Source organism: Amblyomma mixtum, chromosome 8, assembly GCF_055824585.1.
Source record: "Amblyomma mixtum isolate Tamu chromosome 8, ASM5582458v1, whole genome shotgun sequence".
Classification (NCBI taxonomy): Eukaryota; Metazoa; Arthropoda; class Arachnida; order Ixodida; family Ixodidae; genus Amblyomma; species Amblyomma mixtum.
Window position 1 is genome coordinate 140,861,502 of NC_143019.1, and position 17,984 is coordinate 140,879,485.

At 44.7% G+C, this 17,984-nt stretch overlaps 2 protein-coding genes across 2 annotated transcripts in view; both read left to right on the forward strand.

The window, feature by feature from the left end:
* LOC149334648 (glucoside xylosyltransferase 1-like) overlaps positions 1-17,984 on the forward strand; it is a 222,253-nt gene that overhangs the window by 111,604 nt on the left and 92,665 nt on the right. The window lies entirely within an intron of this gene.
* Positions 6,870-7,933, forward strand: LOC149334650 (uncharacterized). Its single transcript, XM_089556293.1, has one exon. The coding sequence runs from the start codon at positions 7,001-7,003 to the stop codon at positions 7,931-7,933; it is 933 nt and encodes a 310-aa protein (XP_089412419.1). The 5' UTR covers positions 6,870-7,000.

The following is a 17,984-nucleotide window of genomic DNA, read 5'->3' on the forward strand; positions in this document are numbered from 1 at the left end:
TCATACTTAAAGAGTGCAGGGGACGTGCGGTTAGTGAAATACATCACTACAGTTTTAGTAAAATTTATTTTCGTTTGCCACGTGTTACACCAGGCTAAAAAACTAGTAAATGAGGCGTTTAATTGCAAGTGATCATCAGTAGTAGAGGGTTCGACGGCATACCGTCTGGTCAGGAATCATGGCTTGATGAGATTCACTGGTCACTGACCATGGTCAAACACTCACACTGACCATGTATACTTGACCACGGCCAATGACCAGTGAATCTCATCAACTTATCATCTGGTGTGTTAATTGTATAATACACGGTCATCCGCATAGAGGCGTATTTGTGATGTGACCAGGCTAGGTAAGTCGATATATATTAGGAATAATGAAGAGCCAAGTACTGACCCTTGAGGAAGGCCAGATAATGCACCGACAGGACAGGAATTGGCAAAATTATAGGAAACAAATTGTGAGCTGTGGGAAAGAAAACTAGCAATCCAATTAACCAGTAGAGGATTTTTTAGAATGGCGTTTAGTTTGCACAGGGGACTAGAATGCAGTACAGTGTCAAAAGCTTTAGAAAAATCTATAAATATGGCGTCCACCTGTGCTCCAATGTCGAGGGTGGACGAAAGGTCATGCACAAATTCAATTCAAAGGTGCTGAAATTTTGTCTAAATCCATGCTGAAAATTTTAGGGCACATTCTTAGATTCCAGAAATTATATTACATGTTTGTGAATTATGTGTTCCAATATTTTACACGAATACGATGTTAATGAGATTGGTCTGTAATTAGATAGAAGCTGATTGTTACCGGATTTGAACAATGGAAGCACCTTCGCTATCTTCCAGGATGATGGTACCATACCAGAGGTTAGCGACTCACGAAAGATGATGGTTAGGTATTGAGCAGTCCATAATGAATAGCGAACAAGAAATGAGTTTGGTATACCATCAGACCCAGTGGATGTTTTTGTGTCCAATTTCAGCATCGTATTAAGCACACCCTCTTCGTTAATTATGATATCACCAATTGAGTTTGACAGGTCAGGAGGACCAAAGGCTGGAACTACGTCGGCGTCAGATAAAAATACAGATTGGAAGGGAGCATTGAAGGTGTCATATATTTTTACTGGATCATTAGTGGTTTCGATACGGATGATGAAAGACGAAGATGTCGACTGTTTTGACAAAAATGATTGCCAAAATTTGGGAGGATTACTCGTAAGAAGACTACCAAGCTGGCAGTTGAAAAATGGATCTTTCGCCAGATTAGCTACGGAACGAAGTTCGTCCGTTGCTTTGCTGAACCTGACAATGCTGACAGGATCGGTGAAGCGTTTTGTGCGCCTCAGGCGGCGGACACTGCGCGATGCATGCAGGATGTCACGAGACATCCAAGGGACGTTGGGATTTTTCTTAAGAGGGTTTCAAATTGGGCTAGTTGGTAGTTAACATGGTCAAACATAATTGCGCTTTTGAAAAGACGGGACAAAGCAGGGACGACACAACCTCTCGTGCGCAAACTGTCAACTGAAGTTTTATTGGGATGAACACACATATAAGCTTCACGTCATAACATAAATCACCAAAAAACGGAGTTAAGCAGCAGTTTTTCAATCATGTCAACACGCATAAAAAAAAAGATTTTGTCGCAGCTGATTGGATTACAATCGTTCACACTGATCCAAGAGTTGCCTTTCCTGTTTGGAAAGCAAAACCGAGAGATCACTTACACAGGTCCCTTTTTCCCGATTCCATGCAGTAGGCTTCCAACAGCTCCCTGATTGTCTTATCTCTGGATTTCAATAAAACTTCAGTTGACAGTTTGCGCACGAGAATCTGTGTCGTCCCTGTTTTGTCCCGTCTTTTCAAAAGCGCAAGTATGTTTGACCACGGATTTTTCTTCTTTGTTTTAAAAGGAACCAAATGCTGTATGCTGCTTTTAACGACGTTTTCAAAGTATCAGACTATAATGCCGATTTCTCCCTCGTGGCTAAGCGTGAGAAACGGTTCGAACGCATCAGCAAGACTGTCCGTGATAGCAACGTCGTCGGTACGATTGAAGTCAGGAAATGTAGTGAAAATGTAACCTGGTAAAGAAACGGAACAGTTCAACGAAGCAACTACCGCCCTATGGACTGAAATTCTCTCGACGACGTCGCATTCACAACGAGCACCACAAAAATCTGATCCTACAAAAATCAAGTCAAGAAGCGAATGATCCCTTGTAGCTTCATCAACTATATGTTCAATACAGAAGAACAAGGAAAGGTTTATCAGCTCAGGGCAGATACTTGCTTCCCGAGAAGAAAAAGCAAGTGTAGGCTAACGAATGACTGGAGCGTTGAAATCGCGCATGAAAACTAGATTGGACATGGCGAATTTAGGGTGTTTAGGCTGTGCAATATTTGGACAGAAGAACCAGGCGGACAGTAAATAATACCAACTACAATCAACTGCTTGCTAAGTGACAGTTTGCACCAAATGGATTCGACACCTAGAGGGGCCGGTAAGACTGTGAACTTGAGTTCAGAGCGAAAGAGACACCACCCGCTTTGCCATACTGCCATCCCCGCCCGAACCGACACGCAGCCAGAAGGCGTAAATTCGGAATCGTGAATGCAATCGTGCAGCCACGATTCCGTGCTGTCCTCAACATGAGGGTAATAGAAAGGGTAAGAGACAGAAAATCTGCATATTTATTTGTTATACTTCTAGCGTTAAGGTTGAAAACAGAGAACTTTTCATGTGCGCATTTGGGCAGTCAAGGGGCAGCAGCCGACGATGACGGTGGTGAGGCGGAAGACGGTGAGTCCGTAGTTCTAGTGGAGAAGCTACGGGTCCTTTCAAGGGTATCCGAAGCATTGTTCCAAACGTAACGAACTTTGTCAATGAAAAGGTGATCGAAACGCAGCTTTGCCACAGAGCGGCCATCACGAAATGGCTCTGACACTTCCCAAACTTTTTCGCGAAGTAAGCGAACCGTAAGAGAGTAATCTTCGGTTACATGATAATTTTAAAAAAAATGATAAGCACTTTTTAGTATAGTGATTTTCCCGCAGTAATCCAAGATTTTCAGGATGACAGGCCGCGCACGGTCATCACAGGGACTACCGATCCTATGACACTGCTCAGTTCTTGGACATTCAATTTTCAACTTCTCGGAAATCAGATTTATAACTTTTCTCAAAAGGCCCTCGTCGTCTTCATCTGATCCTTCAGGGAGGCCATGCAGGATGATGTTATTTCGCCGAGTTCGGTTTCGCAGATCATCGTTCCTCTTACTTAGCCGTGCCACGGCATCATTTAAAGAATGAATCTCAGAACGTAGTTTGTCGCACAGTTCGTCCGGGGCGACTTAAGCGTAGCCATACGAGATTCAATACCTTCAAAACGACCATATACAGATTTCTGAAATGTTTTAATGACTGCAACATCACGGGCTAACAGTTTCTGACCTCCTAGAAGTTCGGAGAGCAATTGAGAAATTCTACCGCTCTCGGAAGTATATGCTGCAAGAGTGCTTGTCTGAGAGCGCGTCTGGGTGCATAACGATCGACAACTCGGGCTCTGTTGAGTTTTGAACGATGGCTTAGGTGCAGGAACTTTCTTGGGCGGACTGAGGTTCGTTTCCAAGTCACCATTCAGAAGTCGACTTAAGCAATGCACCAAGCGGGATGAAGAAGAAAAAGGAATATGTGGGCTCAAAAGCAACAGCAAAAACCGATCATCTGACCTAATAAAGCGAGCATCTTTGTGGTAACATACCTGCACAAAGAAGAATGGAGAGGTAAGCATCCTGTCGGCACTGCTGCTCTCAGGCCCACTGAAGAAGAGTTCCGGGAACAGCACTTTTCTCTCCTTGGTAGATGACGTCACAGAGCAAGCGCAACCGGTGATTCGTTGATCCAATGAAATGTTGGCATAGTGAGGTGTATGCTGGCCAGAAGCGCGCAGTGGGATGACAGGCGCACCGTCGAACAAGCCAAAGCTATCACACAAGGTGATAGCGCCGTCCAGGCACACACTGTCCATTCGATGCGCGTGCCGACCGTGTAGACTGACGCCAGGTGGCCGCAAAGGAACGTTGTAGCGAGGCGGGGCAGCACAGCAGGCAGCCGGTACAGCCAAGCAGCCGAGAAGCTGCACAACGAAGAATGGAGAGGTAAGCATCCTGCCGGCACTGCTGCTCTCAAGCCCACTCAACAATTATTGCCATCATAACCGTAATTAGCATAACAGTGTCTAGAGGAATATAAAGACCTCTTCCACAACTCTTCAGTTAACCATGGTAAAACAGCGTGGAAAAAACACGAGGACGGAACAAACACGACAACACGAGCGCTGACTTTCAACTGACGATTTATTACGCACATGTGTACATATATAGCATTCCCGCCAAACACTAAACAGAACAAAAAAACACTGCGTCATCACTGTGTTTGGCGGGAATGCTATATATGTACACATGTGCGTAATAAATCGTCAGTTGAAAGTCAGCGCTCGTGTTGTCGTGTCTGTTCCGTCCTCGTGTTTTTTCCGCGCTGTTTTACCATGGATAGTAATAACCAACTTGCCCACCTTTCAGTTAAACCTCCGCTGTGCCAACTAGGTATCCTCACTAACTTCCTTATCTCCATCGCCCGCATGACCTTCTTCCTTCCCCCTCCCGACTCTTAATTTCTCTCGAGGCCCAAATTCCCGCCGGCAGCTCTTCAGATGCGATCCTTGAGAGAGGAATTTGCAGCGGCAGCCACCCCATGCCATTGCCAAGGTTCGCAGGAGATGATGGCTCAACAAACTGAGCTCCTCGTGTGGTGTAGGAAACAGTGCACATATGGTAGTGCGCACGCCATAAACTCATAAGTCATGAAAATTTCGTAAATTCTTTCAACAGAAGCGGTTTGTAGCATACACGTGTTCACCCACGTACGCGTTCCCACAGCTGAACACTTTGACTTTCGACAGCCATTCTGACAGGCCGAGCTCATGGAACAGTGCACAGAATAGAGAGAAACAAAGCGCAAGTTCCGAGAAACACACAATCGTGCGTCTGAAAACCCCTCCAGATGTTTTATACGCGCACAGATGATCGATGTACATAGTCGAAGTAAAAGGCAATGTGTTTAGGTAGTCAGCACTAAGCCGAGACTTTGATTGAGCTTGTCTGTCGGCAGATGAGGCACTTTTGGCGAGTGCGTATTTCGATCGAGTGCAGTTCCTCGCTTTTCCTGGAATGCGTGAGATTTCTCGCACTGGTGTTTATGCAGTCGCTTCGAGCGACGGGTTGACGTGGCGATCAGCTCTGCCGACGTGCTAGCAACCAGCGCAGCTGCCTCTTTCGTCAACCTCCCACTACACGCAGCGGGGTGGTTTTCGGGACGTGTCGCCGATGTTTCCCGGCGACTGCTCTCTCCATTCGTTGGCGACTGCAGGGCGGTGGCAAGAGGCGTTCGTGTGAACCCGCCTCGGGAATCGCTCCAGCGAAAAGAAGGGAGGCCGGAAAAGGCAACCTGCATCATTTAACCGCCTCCGCTCTCTCGCTGCAAGCTTTTACGAAGGAATTATGCAACTCAGAAGTACTTGTATTTGGGCGTGTTGGTTAATAACTTTTCAGGAGGACACAAGGACGCAATAAAAGACACGGACATAGAAGTAGACACGGACGAGCGCTTTTCCCTCGTCCCTGTCTACTTCTATGTCCGTGTCTTTTATTGCGCCCCTGTGTCCTCCTGAGAAGAATTATGCAACTACGTGAAAACAGTGACATAGATTCCGAACGTGCCGGGGTGCGTTGTGTATCTTTATATCCCGCTTAATTAGTTAATTAGCCAGCGTGAACTCGGAAAAATCTGCAGTATTCATTTAAGAGCCAAGAACGATTTTTTGCTCCAATCGTTAGGGCAGTCCCCGAGGGTGAAGTGGCTGTTTAATAAGATAAAATTGCCAATCGTACTACAAATTTCTTACTATATATCTACCCTACCCTGGGGGATAGCCCTAAACATTAGACCGACAATGCTCCCACTTCTAGTTAATTATCAATTCTCTCTTGCCCTGCCATTGGTGGGCTCGGTAGCTGTGTGTCAACGCAGACTACTAATCCTCTGCTTTTCGCAATGCAGGTGTTTACCCTCGCCCTGAAACTGCTTTTCGCCGCTCTACCGTCTGCCTCCTGTTCATCAGTGTCTACGGCCGCCGTGAAGTATCATGAAAAAGATTATTTTCATCCGCCTGCCCCATCACCATTGCTACCCCATCAACTGCCCTCATCGCCGCCAGAGTACGTCATCCCGGACCAACAGTGGCCAGCCCCATCGCCAGGAACATCAACATCTGATAATTTTATCAGGCATATAAAGCCCATGCTGTCATCGCCGCCGCTCTGTGGGCTCGGTAGCTGTGTGTCAACGCAGACTACTAATCCTCTGCTTTTCGCAATGCAGGTGTTTACCCTCGCCCTGAAACTGCTTTTCGCCGCTCTACCGTCTGCCTCCTGTTCATCAGTGTCTACGGCCGCCGTGAAGTATCATGAAAAAGATTATTTTCATCCGCCTGCCCCATCACCATTGCTACCCCATCAACTGCCCTCATCACCGCCAGAGTACGTCATCCCGGACCAACAGTGGCCAGCCCCATCGCCAGGAACATCAACATCTGATAATTTTATCAGGCATATAAAGCCCATGCTGTCATCGCCGCCGCTCTGTGGGCTCGGTAGCTGTGTGTCAACGCAGACTACTAATCCTCTGCTTTTCGCAATGCAGGTGTTTACCCTCGCCCTGAAACTGCTTTTCGCCGCTCTACCGTCTGCCTCCTGTTCATCAGTGTCTACGGCCACCGTGAAGTATCATGAAAAAGATTATTTTCATCCGCCTGCCCCATCACCATTGCTACCCCATCAACTGCCCTCATCGCCGCCAGAGTACGTCATCCCGGACCAACAGTGGCCAGCCCCATCGCCAGGAACATCAACATCTGATAATTTTATCAGGCATATAAAGCCCATGCTGTCATCGCCGCCGCTCTGTGGGCTCGGTAGCTGTGTGTCAACGCAGACTACTAATCCTCTGCTTTTCGCAATGCAGGTTAGTAACAAGTTTTCCCTATTTGCTAAAAAAACCAGTAACTACTTTTTAATGCAGCTGCCGAGCCCTCAGTGCTGCTGTAGTATTGTTGCCGAGTGTTCACGTGTTCTCCGTTTTCTTTTACTATTGTCAGGCGATGTCGAATCTAACCCAGGCCCCGACCGTTACGATTGCATACTTTCCGAGCTCCAGAAACTAACTACCGGGCAAGCTACATTAATTTCCGATCTACAGGACATTAAAGATCAACTAAAAACTACCGAAACAACCTTGACCGACTTAAACAAGCGCATGGACACCCTGGAATCACACTATGCCACACTTTCCACTATTCATTCTGAGATAGTCGCCCTGAAAACTTTAAACACCAAACTTACCTGCAAGATCGACAAACTTGAAGCACGTATGGACGATGCAGAAAATCGCTCTCGCCGTAACAATCTCATATTTTACAATATTCCTGACACTAACCCCCCTGAAACGTATGCAGACTCGGAAGAAACAGTCATTCGTCATTGCTCCACTGAACTAGATTTTGCCATCGAACCCAATCTAATCGAGCGTGCTCACCGCCTCGGGCGCCACTCAACTGATCGCACCAGGCCAATCATCGTTAAATTCACCTCATCGAAAACTAAAGAAAGCATCCTTTCTTTAGGAACTAAGCTTAAAGGCACCAACTACAGTATTGGCGAAGACTTCTCCCTTCCCGTTCGTAACGCCCGCAAACATCTTGTAACCTTTGCCAGATCAGTATCCGATAAGTTCTCTTTGCGCTTCAAAACATTACACATTGGTCCCAAACGCTACATATTCGATGAATCATCACAAACAGTAAAAGAAGTGAAATAGCAACCATCTCAGCACCTATCGAAAGATCGTTCGAAGCATGCCCAGCAAGAAGCACTTTCATTGTCAGCGATCTTTACTAACGTGCGGAGTTTCATGTCAAAGCGCGACATTATTTCCCATATTGTCACTTCATCTGCTAGCAACATACTAGTATTGACGGAAACGTGGCTAAACAGTGATATTCCTGATAGTGAAGTCCTTGCTGACTTGCCTAATTTCAGTGTTTTTCGCAAAGATCGCCCAGTCCGAAGGGGAGGGGGGGTACTGATTGCAACCGCTCGGAATCTATCATGCTCAGCTGTTCACCTTTCATCAGATATAGAAATATTATGGGTTTTATGCCATGCTTCACCTAAATCAGTTGTGATTGGCGTTTGCTACAGGCCTCCTAGCTACCCAGACTTCCCTCGAAAACGTAATAACGCATTAAATGAAATTAAAGCTAAGCACCCTAACACCTGCACTCTCCTATTCGGAGATTTCAATTTTCCGAGCATTGACTGGCATAATCTAACCGCTACAGGTAATAAGGATGCTAATGAATTTCTAGACGTCTGCCTTAATTTTAACCTCGTTCAAACTATATCCGAACCAACCCGTGTAACTGAAGACTGCGCTAATATCCTGGACCTAATATTAACGGATAATCCTGAATGCGTTCATTCCGTCACGTATCTACCAGGCGTCAGCGATCACCACGTCATACATGCCGGCTTCACGATTAAACCGTCCTTACGCGTAACTTCTAAACGAACTATCCGACTGTACGATAAAGGAAACTACACAACAATAAATAATGAACTTCGCGCATTTTTACCAGTATTTCAATCCAGCTTTCATCAAAGATCCATCCATGATAACTGGTCCTTGTTTAAGAGAAAAATCGAAGATTTGGTCGACAGGTTTATTCCAAACATAAATATACGAAATAACCCTCAAAACCCATGGTTCACAAACACACTCAAACGTCTCGAAAATAAAAAGAAGCGTCTTTTCCGATCAGCCAAGTTGCTTCCTAGTGAGAACGCTTGGAACAAATATTATGCAGCCGAAAAAACTTATTTATCAAGTATTCGTGAAGCCAAACGCACCTTTTTTAACTCCGATCTGCCTAAAATGTTGTCAACTAACCCCCGTAGGTTCTGGCAAGTCATTAACCCCCAGCACACACGCACTGTTTCCCTCACTGATGCTTCGGGTGCAAATGTCTCTGAAACTGAATGCACCAACATGTTCAACACAGCCTTTTCATCCGTGTTTACTAATGAAACAGAGCAGACATTTCCTCCAAACCCCCCAATTATTCAAGATACTATGCCTCCTCTTATATTTTCTTCTGCAGGAATTTTGTCACTAATAGAAAACATTAAAATATCATCCTCTGCTGGAATTGACAATATCAACGCTAAAATACTGATTAATACCAAAGATATATGTTCATCTCTGTTGTGCTTGTTATTCGCTCAGTCACTCTTCACAGGTCAACTGCCCATAGACTGGAAAAAAGGGAAGGTCGTTCCAGTCTACAAATCAGGTAACAAGAACTCGCCGCTTAATTACCGCCCCATCTCTCTAACTAGTATTCCCTGCAAAATCATGGAACACGTCATCTATACCCACATCATGGCATTCCTTGATTCGAATAAATTCTTCCATTCTGCTCAGCACGGATTTCGCCGGGGTTACTCCTGCGAGACCCAACTTGCCACATTCATTCATGACCTGCATGCTAACCTTGATTCTAATCTACAGATTGATATCATTTTTCTAGATTTCGCCAAAGCATTTGATAAAGTACCCCATAAACGCCTGCTGATAAAACTTTCTCGATTAAATTTGCACCCCCATATTTTGAAGTGGATCGAAGAATTTTTGACTAATCGTTCGCAGTTTGTCTCCGTTAACAATAAGAACTCTAACTCACTCCCAGTAACGTCGGGCGTCCCGCAGGGATCTGTGCTTGGCCCACTACTGTTTCTTATATACATTAATGATCTGCCTTCAAATGTAACATCTAACATACGCATGTCCGCTGACGACTGTGTACATTATCGTGCTATTCTTACCACCGCTGACCAATCTTCTCTTCAAAATGATCTTAATGCCGTTCAGGAGTGGTGTAATAAATGGCTAATGGAACTTAACCCACGTAAGTGTAATCTTTTGTCCATTAGCCGTCGCCGTAATCTTTTAACCTTCTCTTACGTAATATCTGAAGTTCCCGTACAACTAGTTCAATCATACAAGTATCTAGGCATAACTAACTCTAGCGATCTTTCTTGGAGCCTGCATGTTACTAATATAATATCGTCAGCAAACAAGACATTAGGTTTCCTAAAGCGCCATCTTCATCATGCTCCCCATCATGTCAAGTTATTAGCTTACAAGTCATTAGTCAGGTCCAAACTAGAATTTGCATCGCCCATCTGGAATCCTCATCAAGCATATCTCATCAATGCCCTCAAATCTGTTCAGAATCGCGCAGCTCGTTTCATTCATTCATCCTACTCTTATGACATCAGTGTTTCGTCCTTAAAAACAGCATCCGGATTATCACCCTTATCGCTCCGCCGTCGCATTGCCAGCATGTCTTTATTTCACAAATTCTTCCACAGCCCTATGCACATCGCACCTTATATTCTTCCACCCGCACGCATATCTCACCGCACCAGCCATCGTCTACAAGTTGCCCGTCCACGATCACGCACCGTCACTTTTTCTAATTCCTTCTTTCCTCGTGCAGCCGCAGACTGGAACGGCCTTCCGAACAACGTTGCCATCATCACTTGCCCAAGTCTTTTCACTGATAACGTAGAAATTTTCCTGTCATTGTGAATTTGTGCTTTTACTCTTGCCACCCCTTATGTAACACCCCTTTTAAGGGGCCTTTAAGGTAATAAAATGAAATGAAATGAAATATGCTAGCCGTTCCAGCTAGCTCAGTTGGCAGAGGTACTGTTCCGATAAAGCAGTTGTCCCGGGTACGAATCCCTGACCAGGTCGAATTTTTTTTAGCCGAGAAATTTCTGTGCAAGCTGTATAGCTTTCCTGTGTAGTCATAAGTCGGCGCATGGGTGCATGCCAATAAGGAATTACTTCATTATTAAACATTTCTTCACTGTACAGGGCGTTGAGAAAGAGAGGATTCAGTTTTTTCACGGCGAGATATCCGACGCATGGTCCGCATTTAACGCTGCTCATGTCCTCACATACTCTCGATATTGTTGTGAACGCTATTGTTGCTGAGCAATCTTCGCGTAGTCGTTAACAAATTTCAATGCCTTCTTGGAAAAAGACATCAGCACGGTAATCCTTAGGCGTGTCGTTTGCTGATTCATGTTTTGTTGAATACGAACGAGTCACTGCCATGTTATTTATAATGTAAAACCATCTAACCCTGCTCATGTCCTCACATACTCGCGCTGTTGTTGTGAACGCTATTGTTGTTGAGCAATCTTGGCGGAGTCTTCAACAAATTTCAATGCCTGCTTTAAAAATGGCATCAGCACGGAAAGCCTTTTGTTTATCGTTAGCTAATTCACGCTTTGTTGAATACGAACGAGTCACTGCCTTGTTATTTATAATGTAAAACCAATTACCCCTGCTCATGTCCTCACATACGCTCGATGTTGTTCGCAAGGTGCAAACAAGAAATCACAAGGTGCAAACAGTTCAGCACTGCAATTAGTCCAAGCCGCAAGGCGTGCATTCAGGCCAAGAAACTCGTTCGGGTGTGGCTGTATGCGCGCATCGGCCATGCGGTTTTGATTTCAGGCGCCGCGATGACCCAGAATATGTTTCCGCGTAGCGACAAGCAGATTCGTATTTGCTACATTCTATAAACGGGTATGGTTATTGCTAACGGTCGGCTACAAATCACTAAATGCAAGCGGCCGCCTATCAACAGTGGTTAAAATTTAACTGTCAGTATTTAAATAAGAACATTTCTAGTAAACACGATTCGCCTGTTTTTTGACGACCGCTAGCACTGCAATTACTATGCCACAAATACGTTCCTTTTACTTCGCTATACTTTGCCTACAGACAAAGATATCGCTCCGTCCCGGTGTTTATGTTACTTTGCACTGCGAGTTTGCTTCTTTTCCTAACGCGACGTCCCCCAATCGCTCTTGGCACATGCAGACGCTGCCGGTGAAACCACAGGCTGTGCCAGAAAATGGCTCTCTGGCTGTGCAAAAAAAAAGAAACAGCGATCGCCGCCATTCGTTACACGATTGACAAGGCTCCCATGTCATCGTCGCAAATAGCGCGTCTCTTTCTCAGCTATCAGAAAAAAAAAACATGGCCTTTTCGCTGTGTACTCTGAGAGGGGATAGAATAGAAGCTGGAAGGCAGTTTCACAGCTGGCATGTAGGAAAGCGGCCAAGCCTGACGACCGCTGTGAAAAATTCTGACGCATTGAGAAACAACTTGCAAGAAACAACGTACTTGGGTGTTGAATGAGGGTATACGTGGCAGGGTCTTGTCTTCACAGAGCCTCAATCTTGGCGGCAGCGGCCGTGTTTCAATGAAGGCGAATGGCGAAGCACGCCGGTGGGCTCTGCCGTTTTAGCGCACGGTAAAGAAGCACAGGCGGTCTTCATTAATCCGAGCACTGCACTACGGTGTCTTTTCCCCTTCTTCCGCGTTCTTCCTCATCCTTTCTTCTGGTCAGGCGTCCACCAAAAGTCAAACGGTTGCTGCGCTTTTGCTTTCGTTTGACCATTTTTTTACAACGCTTAACGGAAGTACTAGCGCCGGTTCCGATATGAAGCGGGTGACTACGGTTTCTGCTTTCATAAAAAGTTGTAGCCAGCAGAAATCTGAAGTGGACCAAATTGTTGCTATGTTATTCGGGATCCTGGTACCTTATTTCGGGGTAGTCAGTAGATCTACTCTTTTGCAATTCACCTAATCTTGTGACTTCTGTGAACGTGATTCCGGGCATAAGTGACCACCTTGCTGTCATGGCGAATGTGAATTCAGAAGTGTACCGCCGGAAAACATGTGCTGAAAGAACGGTATATTTTTTTGAAAAAGGTGACTATCCCAGTATGTCTGAAAAGCTTCTTGATCGCTTGCCTGTATTTGAGTGCTTGGCGGAAGAATGTGATGTGCATGAGTTGTGGTTAATGTTTAAAAATATATTACTCGAGCTCACAGATATGTTTGTACCAAACACCAAATCATCAAGGCTTAAGAAACGAAGGAAACAATGGGTGACAGGACAAATCATGTCGCTTATTAGGAGGAGAAAGCGTGCACTTCGCGCATTCAAAAAAACTAAATCAGTTCTTCACTTTAGAAAACTTTCTAAACTAACTAGTGAATACAGAGTGAGTATAAAACAGGCAAAAGACGATTACTTTTCCAGACTGAGCGAAAACATGAAAGAAAACCCCAAATTATTTTGGAAGTATATTAGGGAATGCGGGTCTGAATCACTAGGAATCAGTGAATTAGTTTATAATGGTCAGGTCCTCTCCGACGATGAAGACAAGGCAACGTGTCTTAATGACTACTTTCAATCTGTATACTGTGAGCAATGTCCCTCCAATGCAGTCAGTAGAAATTAGTGTAGGTGGTATTCAGAGGCTGTTAGAAAATGTTGACGAAAGTAAAGCTATTGGGCCTGATGGTATTTCACCACGTATTCTTAAAAGGTGCTCGGTACCGATTTCACGTTATCTCTATATGATTTACAACAAATCGTTGGCAACAGGTAATTTACCGGATGACTGGAAAATTGCTCATGTGGTTCCTGTTCACAAGGGTGGTCCCAAAAAAGAAGTTGGTAATTATAGACCCATATCACCAACATCAATAGCATGTAAGATTCTTGAACATATCCTATATACAGAGGTAATGAGACACATAGCTCAAAACAAATTGTTAATTGAAGAACAGCATGGGTTTCGCAAGGGGTTGTCTTGCACGACCCAGTTGGTCGAGTTTTATCACGACTTAGCATCAGGTGTTGACGCGGGGGGACAAATTGACTGTGCTTTTTTAGATTTTCACAAGGCTTTTGATACAGTGTCACACTCACTCCTTGTTAACAAGCTTCATTTATTAAATATTCACTCTTCTGTACTTAAGGAGAAAGCTCCGTAACACGCCGGCCCATATTAAACTCAGTGCCTATAAAACTCTTATAAGACCTACCCTAGAATATGCGGATATAGTCTGGAGCCCCCATCAAAAAAGTTTAATCAACAAATTAGAGCGCATCCAAAAACTAGCAGTGAGGTTTGTCTATTCAAAGTATTCACGTCAAACTAGCGCTACCAGTCTAATAGTTCAGTCAAATTTACAAAGCCTGTCACAGAGAAGAATCATTTCAAGATTAAAGTTTTTGTTCCAACTTCTTCACGGTCACTTCAAAATAGCCGATTCACAATACTTACACCCGCCATTCAAACACTCGTCTAGAACAAACCATAGTAAAACACTTCGTCAACCAGTCAGCCGTGTAAATATCCACAGGTACTCCCTGTTTCCAGATGCTATATCATATTGGAATAAATTGCCTGAAGATGCGGTGAAGTGTACGTCCGTGGAACCATTTCTTAATTATATCGAAAAAATTGACTTCTCTGTTTAATTCTCTCCTAATCTTTTTGTGTTTGGGTCAGAGAACATCTCTGTATTTTTGAATTTTTGTTTTTACTCTGTTTGATCAATGATGCATTGTAAACACTCCTGCATGGGCCCGAAAAGGGCCTGCAGTATGTTCAAATAAATAAATAAATAAATGGATTCAAGATTATTTGTTTCAGCGGCGACAATGTGTTGTTTTAAATGGGAAACGTTCAGGCTACGTAAATGTTACATCGGGCGTTCCGCAAGGCTCGGTTTTGGGACCACTCTTGTTCTTGGTTTATGTAAACGACATTTCTGATGGAATTTCATCTTCTGTGCGGTTATTTGCTGATGACTGCGTTGTGTACAGAAAAAATGTTACTGACAACGATGTTTCATGCTTACAAACAGACCTAACAAGAATTGAATCATGGTGTTCCACTTGGAAAATGAATTTAAATGTCAAAAAGTGCATTCATGTTTGTTTTACTAGAAAGAAAAAACCAACTGATTCTCGATACATGATTAACAACGAACTAATACGTAAAGAGGCAGTAAATAAGTATTTAGGCATAACGCTAGCATCTGATTGTTCCTGGAACGCGCACATTGATGACTTGGTGCGCAGGGCAAGTAGAGCACTGAGTTTTATACAACGCAATTGGCGATGTTCGCATGTCAATTTAAAAAACACAGCTTATCTGAGCTGCGTCAGACCTATTTTGGAGTATGGCTGTGCGGTTTGGGACCCTTCGAACAAGAGGCTCACTGAGCACATTGAACGAATTCAAAACCGTGCAGCCAGGTTTGTCTTAGGACGATTCCGAAGGCGGGATAGCGTAAGTGCCATGAAGAATGAGCTCAACTGGGAACTACTTGCCTCTCGCCGAAGGAAACTAAGACTTAAACTCTTATACACAATATTTCATAACAAAACCGGTATCAATAGAGAAACCTATCTGAAAGAGCCTCACTATGTTTCCAGGCGCACAGACCATAGTCTCAAAATCCGTGAGTATCACTCAAGGACTGGCACTTACGCAAACTCCTTTTTTGTTAAAACAATTGGTGAATGGAATCGACTCAGTGAAATGCAGGTGTTCTGTACCCACGAGGATGTATTTTTTTCAATGCTGTAACCCCCCTGCTGTAACGCCTATGGGCGCTGCGGGGTAACCTCTGAATAAAGAATAAAAAAAATGACGCTGATGAAAACTGCACGATTATCGGGACAAAAGTATATGCGTAGCTATTCAGCAGCGCAACACTACCATGAGTATAAGAACCCTTCGCCTAGTAGCTCATGATCAGCTGACTCGCATTTGAAAACAGTTCACCTGCTCACGTCAATTTTGTCGCTCCCACTCCTTCGACGGATCTTACACAGCCCTCCTAAAGAAGGCACCAACAAAATACTTCGCCGATCACAACCCCCGCGATGCCAAGGTATGTATCGGGGAACCGAAAACGAGAATCGACCGCCCCATAAGCGTGCAAGAAGTTTAGAAGTTTACACGACCAGAAACTTGGAAGCTGGACTGGACAGAATCGACAACGCCCTGATCCGCAACCTGAGCGATTACCTCATACAACAGGTCGTAAGCTTTCTTCACAAACAGTGGGTGGCGGAGACGCTTCGAAAAGATTGGAAACACGGCGATCTAAGAATAGTACCTAAACCTGGTAAAAAACTCAAAATTGAAAACATCAGGCCTATTTCGCTCACGTCGTGCTTTGGCAAGCTTTACGAGCGATTCGTTGCAATAAGACTGAAAAATTACATGAAAGATAACGACTGTCTACCCCATACCATGTTCGGCTTCAACGCATACCTCTAGACGCAGGAAATTCTCCAGATACAAGAAGGTATACTGCGAAATGTACGTTGAAGAGGTGAAAATGTCATAATGGCCTTGGACATAAAAGGGGACAACGTCAGCAACGAAGCGATCCTTACGAGCCTAGACGATCTGGACTGCGGACGCAGAATCCTCGGCTACGTAAAAACCTTCCTGTCGTGCAGAATTGCCACCATCGGTGTAGGAGGACTTCGATCGGACAATATTAGCCCGACAAACAAGAGAACACCCCAAGGGTCAGTTATCTCCCATACTCATCAACATTTCTATGAAAGGGCTGGCTCGAAAACTAGAAGAGATCGAAGGCATCAGGCACGGCACATAAGCTGACAACATAACAGTCTGAAAAAACACGGGCTCCCTCGGAAAGAGGGAAGAAAGGCTACAGGAAGCGGCCTCCTGTGCAGAGCAATACCTCGGAGAAAGAGGACTCGCATGCTCAACCGAGAAATTGGAACTGCTGCGAGTCTGGAGAGGCAAGCAAAACTGGACCGTCCCAACCAACGAGGATCTGAAACTCAAGGTCTACCTGGAAGGAACGCCCATAGCGGAAAGAAGAATAATAAGAATCTTAGGCATGTGGGTTCAATCCAACCATCTCAGTGCTCACACTTTGACCGTGACCAAAGCAACAACGGTACTGGTCGCACGCATGATCACCCGCATCATCAACAGGCGAAATGGGACGCCTGAATAGGACACATTAAAACTGGTCCGATACCTGGTAGTTAGCTGCATCACGTACAGCCTACCCTACCAGTGCCTCAACAAGAGCGAAGTACAACAAGCGGATCCCTGAACTGAGGGCACGGACCATTGATTACAGGTAGAGAGCGAAGACAGAGGAGACTCCTGGGGGATACAACCGATAGAACGTCTCTGAAGATGCCCCAAACCGCCGGAAAAATAACTGAAGTATAATAAAGTTCGCCCTTCCTTCCTGTCGCAGAAAAAAGAATGAAGAGATTAAGTGAGAACAGAAGTGCTCCAAAACCAGAGAGCAACAGTAATTGTCTCCACCTTTACCGGAACTAAGAAGGGCAAGAATTAGTTATTCCAATAGCTGGCATCAAAAATGCTAGACTCCTAGTCAATGACAAGCCTCATTTAGCATTCCCAGAAAAACCTAGTGCGAGGACACATGCTCCACTCAGTAATCGAAATATAGGCACTCGATGCAAACTTGACTGAAACAGCAACCGAAAAAGACTACAGCAAAAAAGAAAGAACGCGCTAAGCTTTAAACTAGTTTTCTTGAAGCATATGCTCAAGGATTGTGTATTAAAGGCACTATTTGAGCAGTAACAAACTGCTTGGATTTATAAGCATGTTGTGTGGCTGGTTACGTAAACCGGTCAGCGCCATAATTTCGAGCTTCATGGCCTTGTTCCCTGGGGTCGTCCTGTTGGAACCTTCTTTCCTTGTTCTGGCATTGACATTGTGTGTTTCGCCACAAAGTAGTGCAACTGCCCTATCAGTAAGTAGGGTAGTGATGACCGATACCTAATGCGCGCTTTTCAAAGGGGTTTAGTGTATTGTCACGTTGTAGTGACGGCAGTCCAGCGATAACAGAAAAATGATAACACCTGTGTCCTGCGGCCTTCAGCGCG

What these genes read in the sequence shown, in the direction of transcription:
- LOC149334650 (XM_089556293.1), top strand. Translation starts at nt 7,001, where the DNA reads ATGCTGTCATCGCCGCCGCTCTGTGGGCTCGGTAGCTGTGTGTCAACG.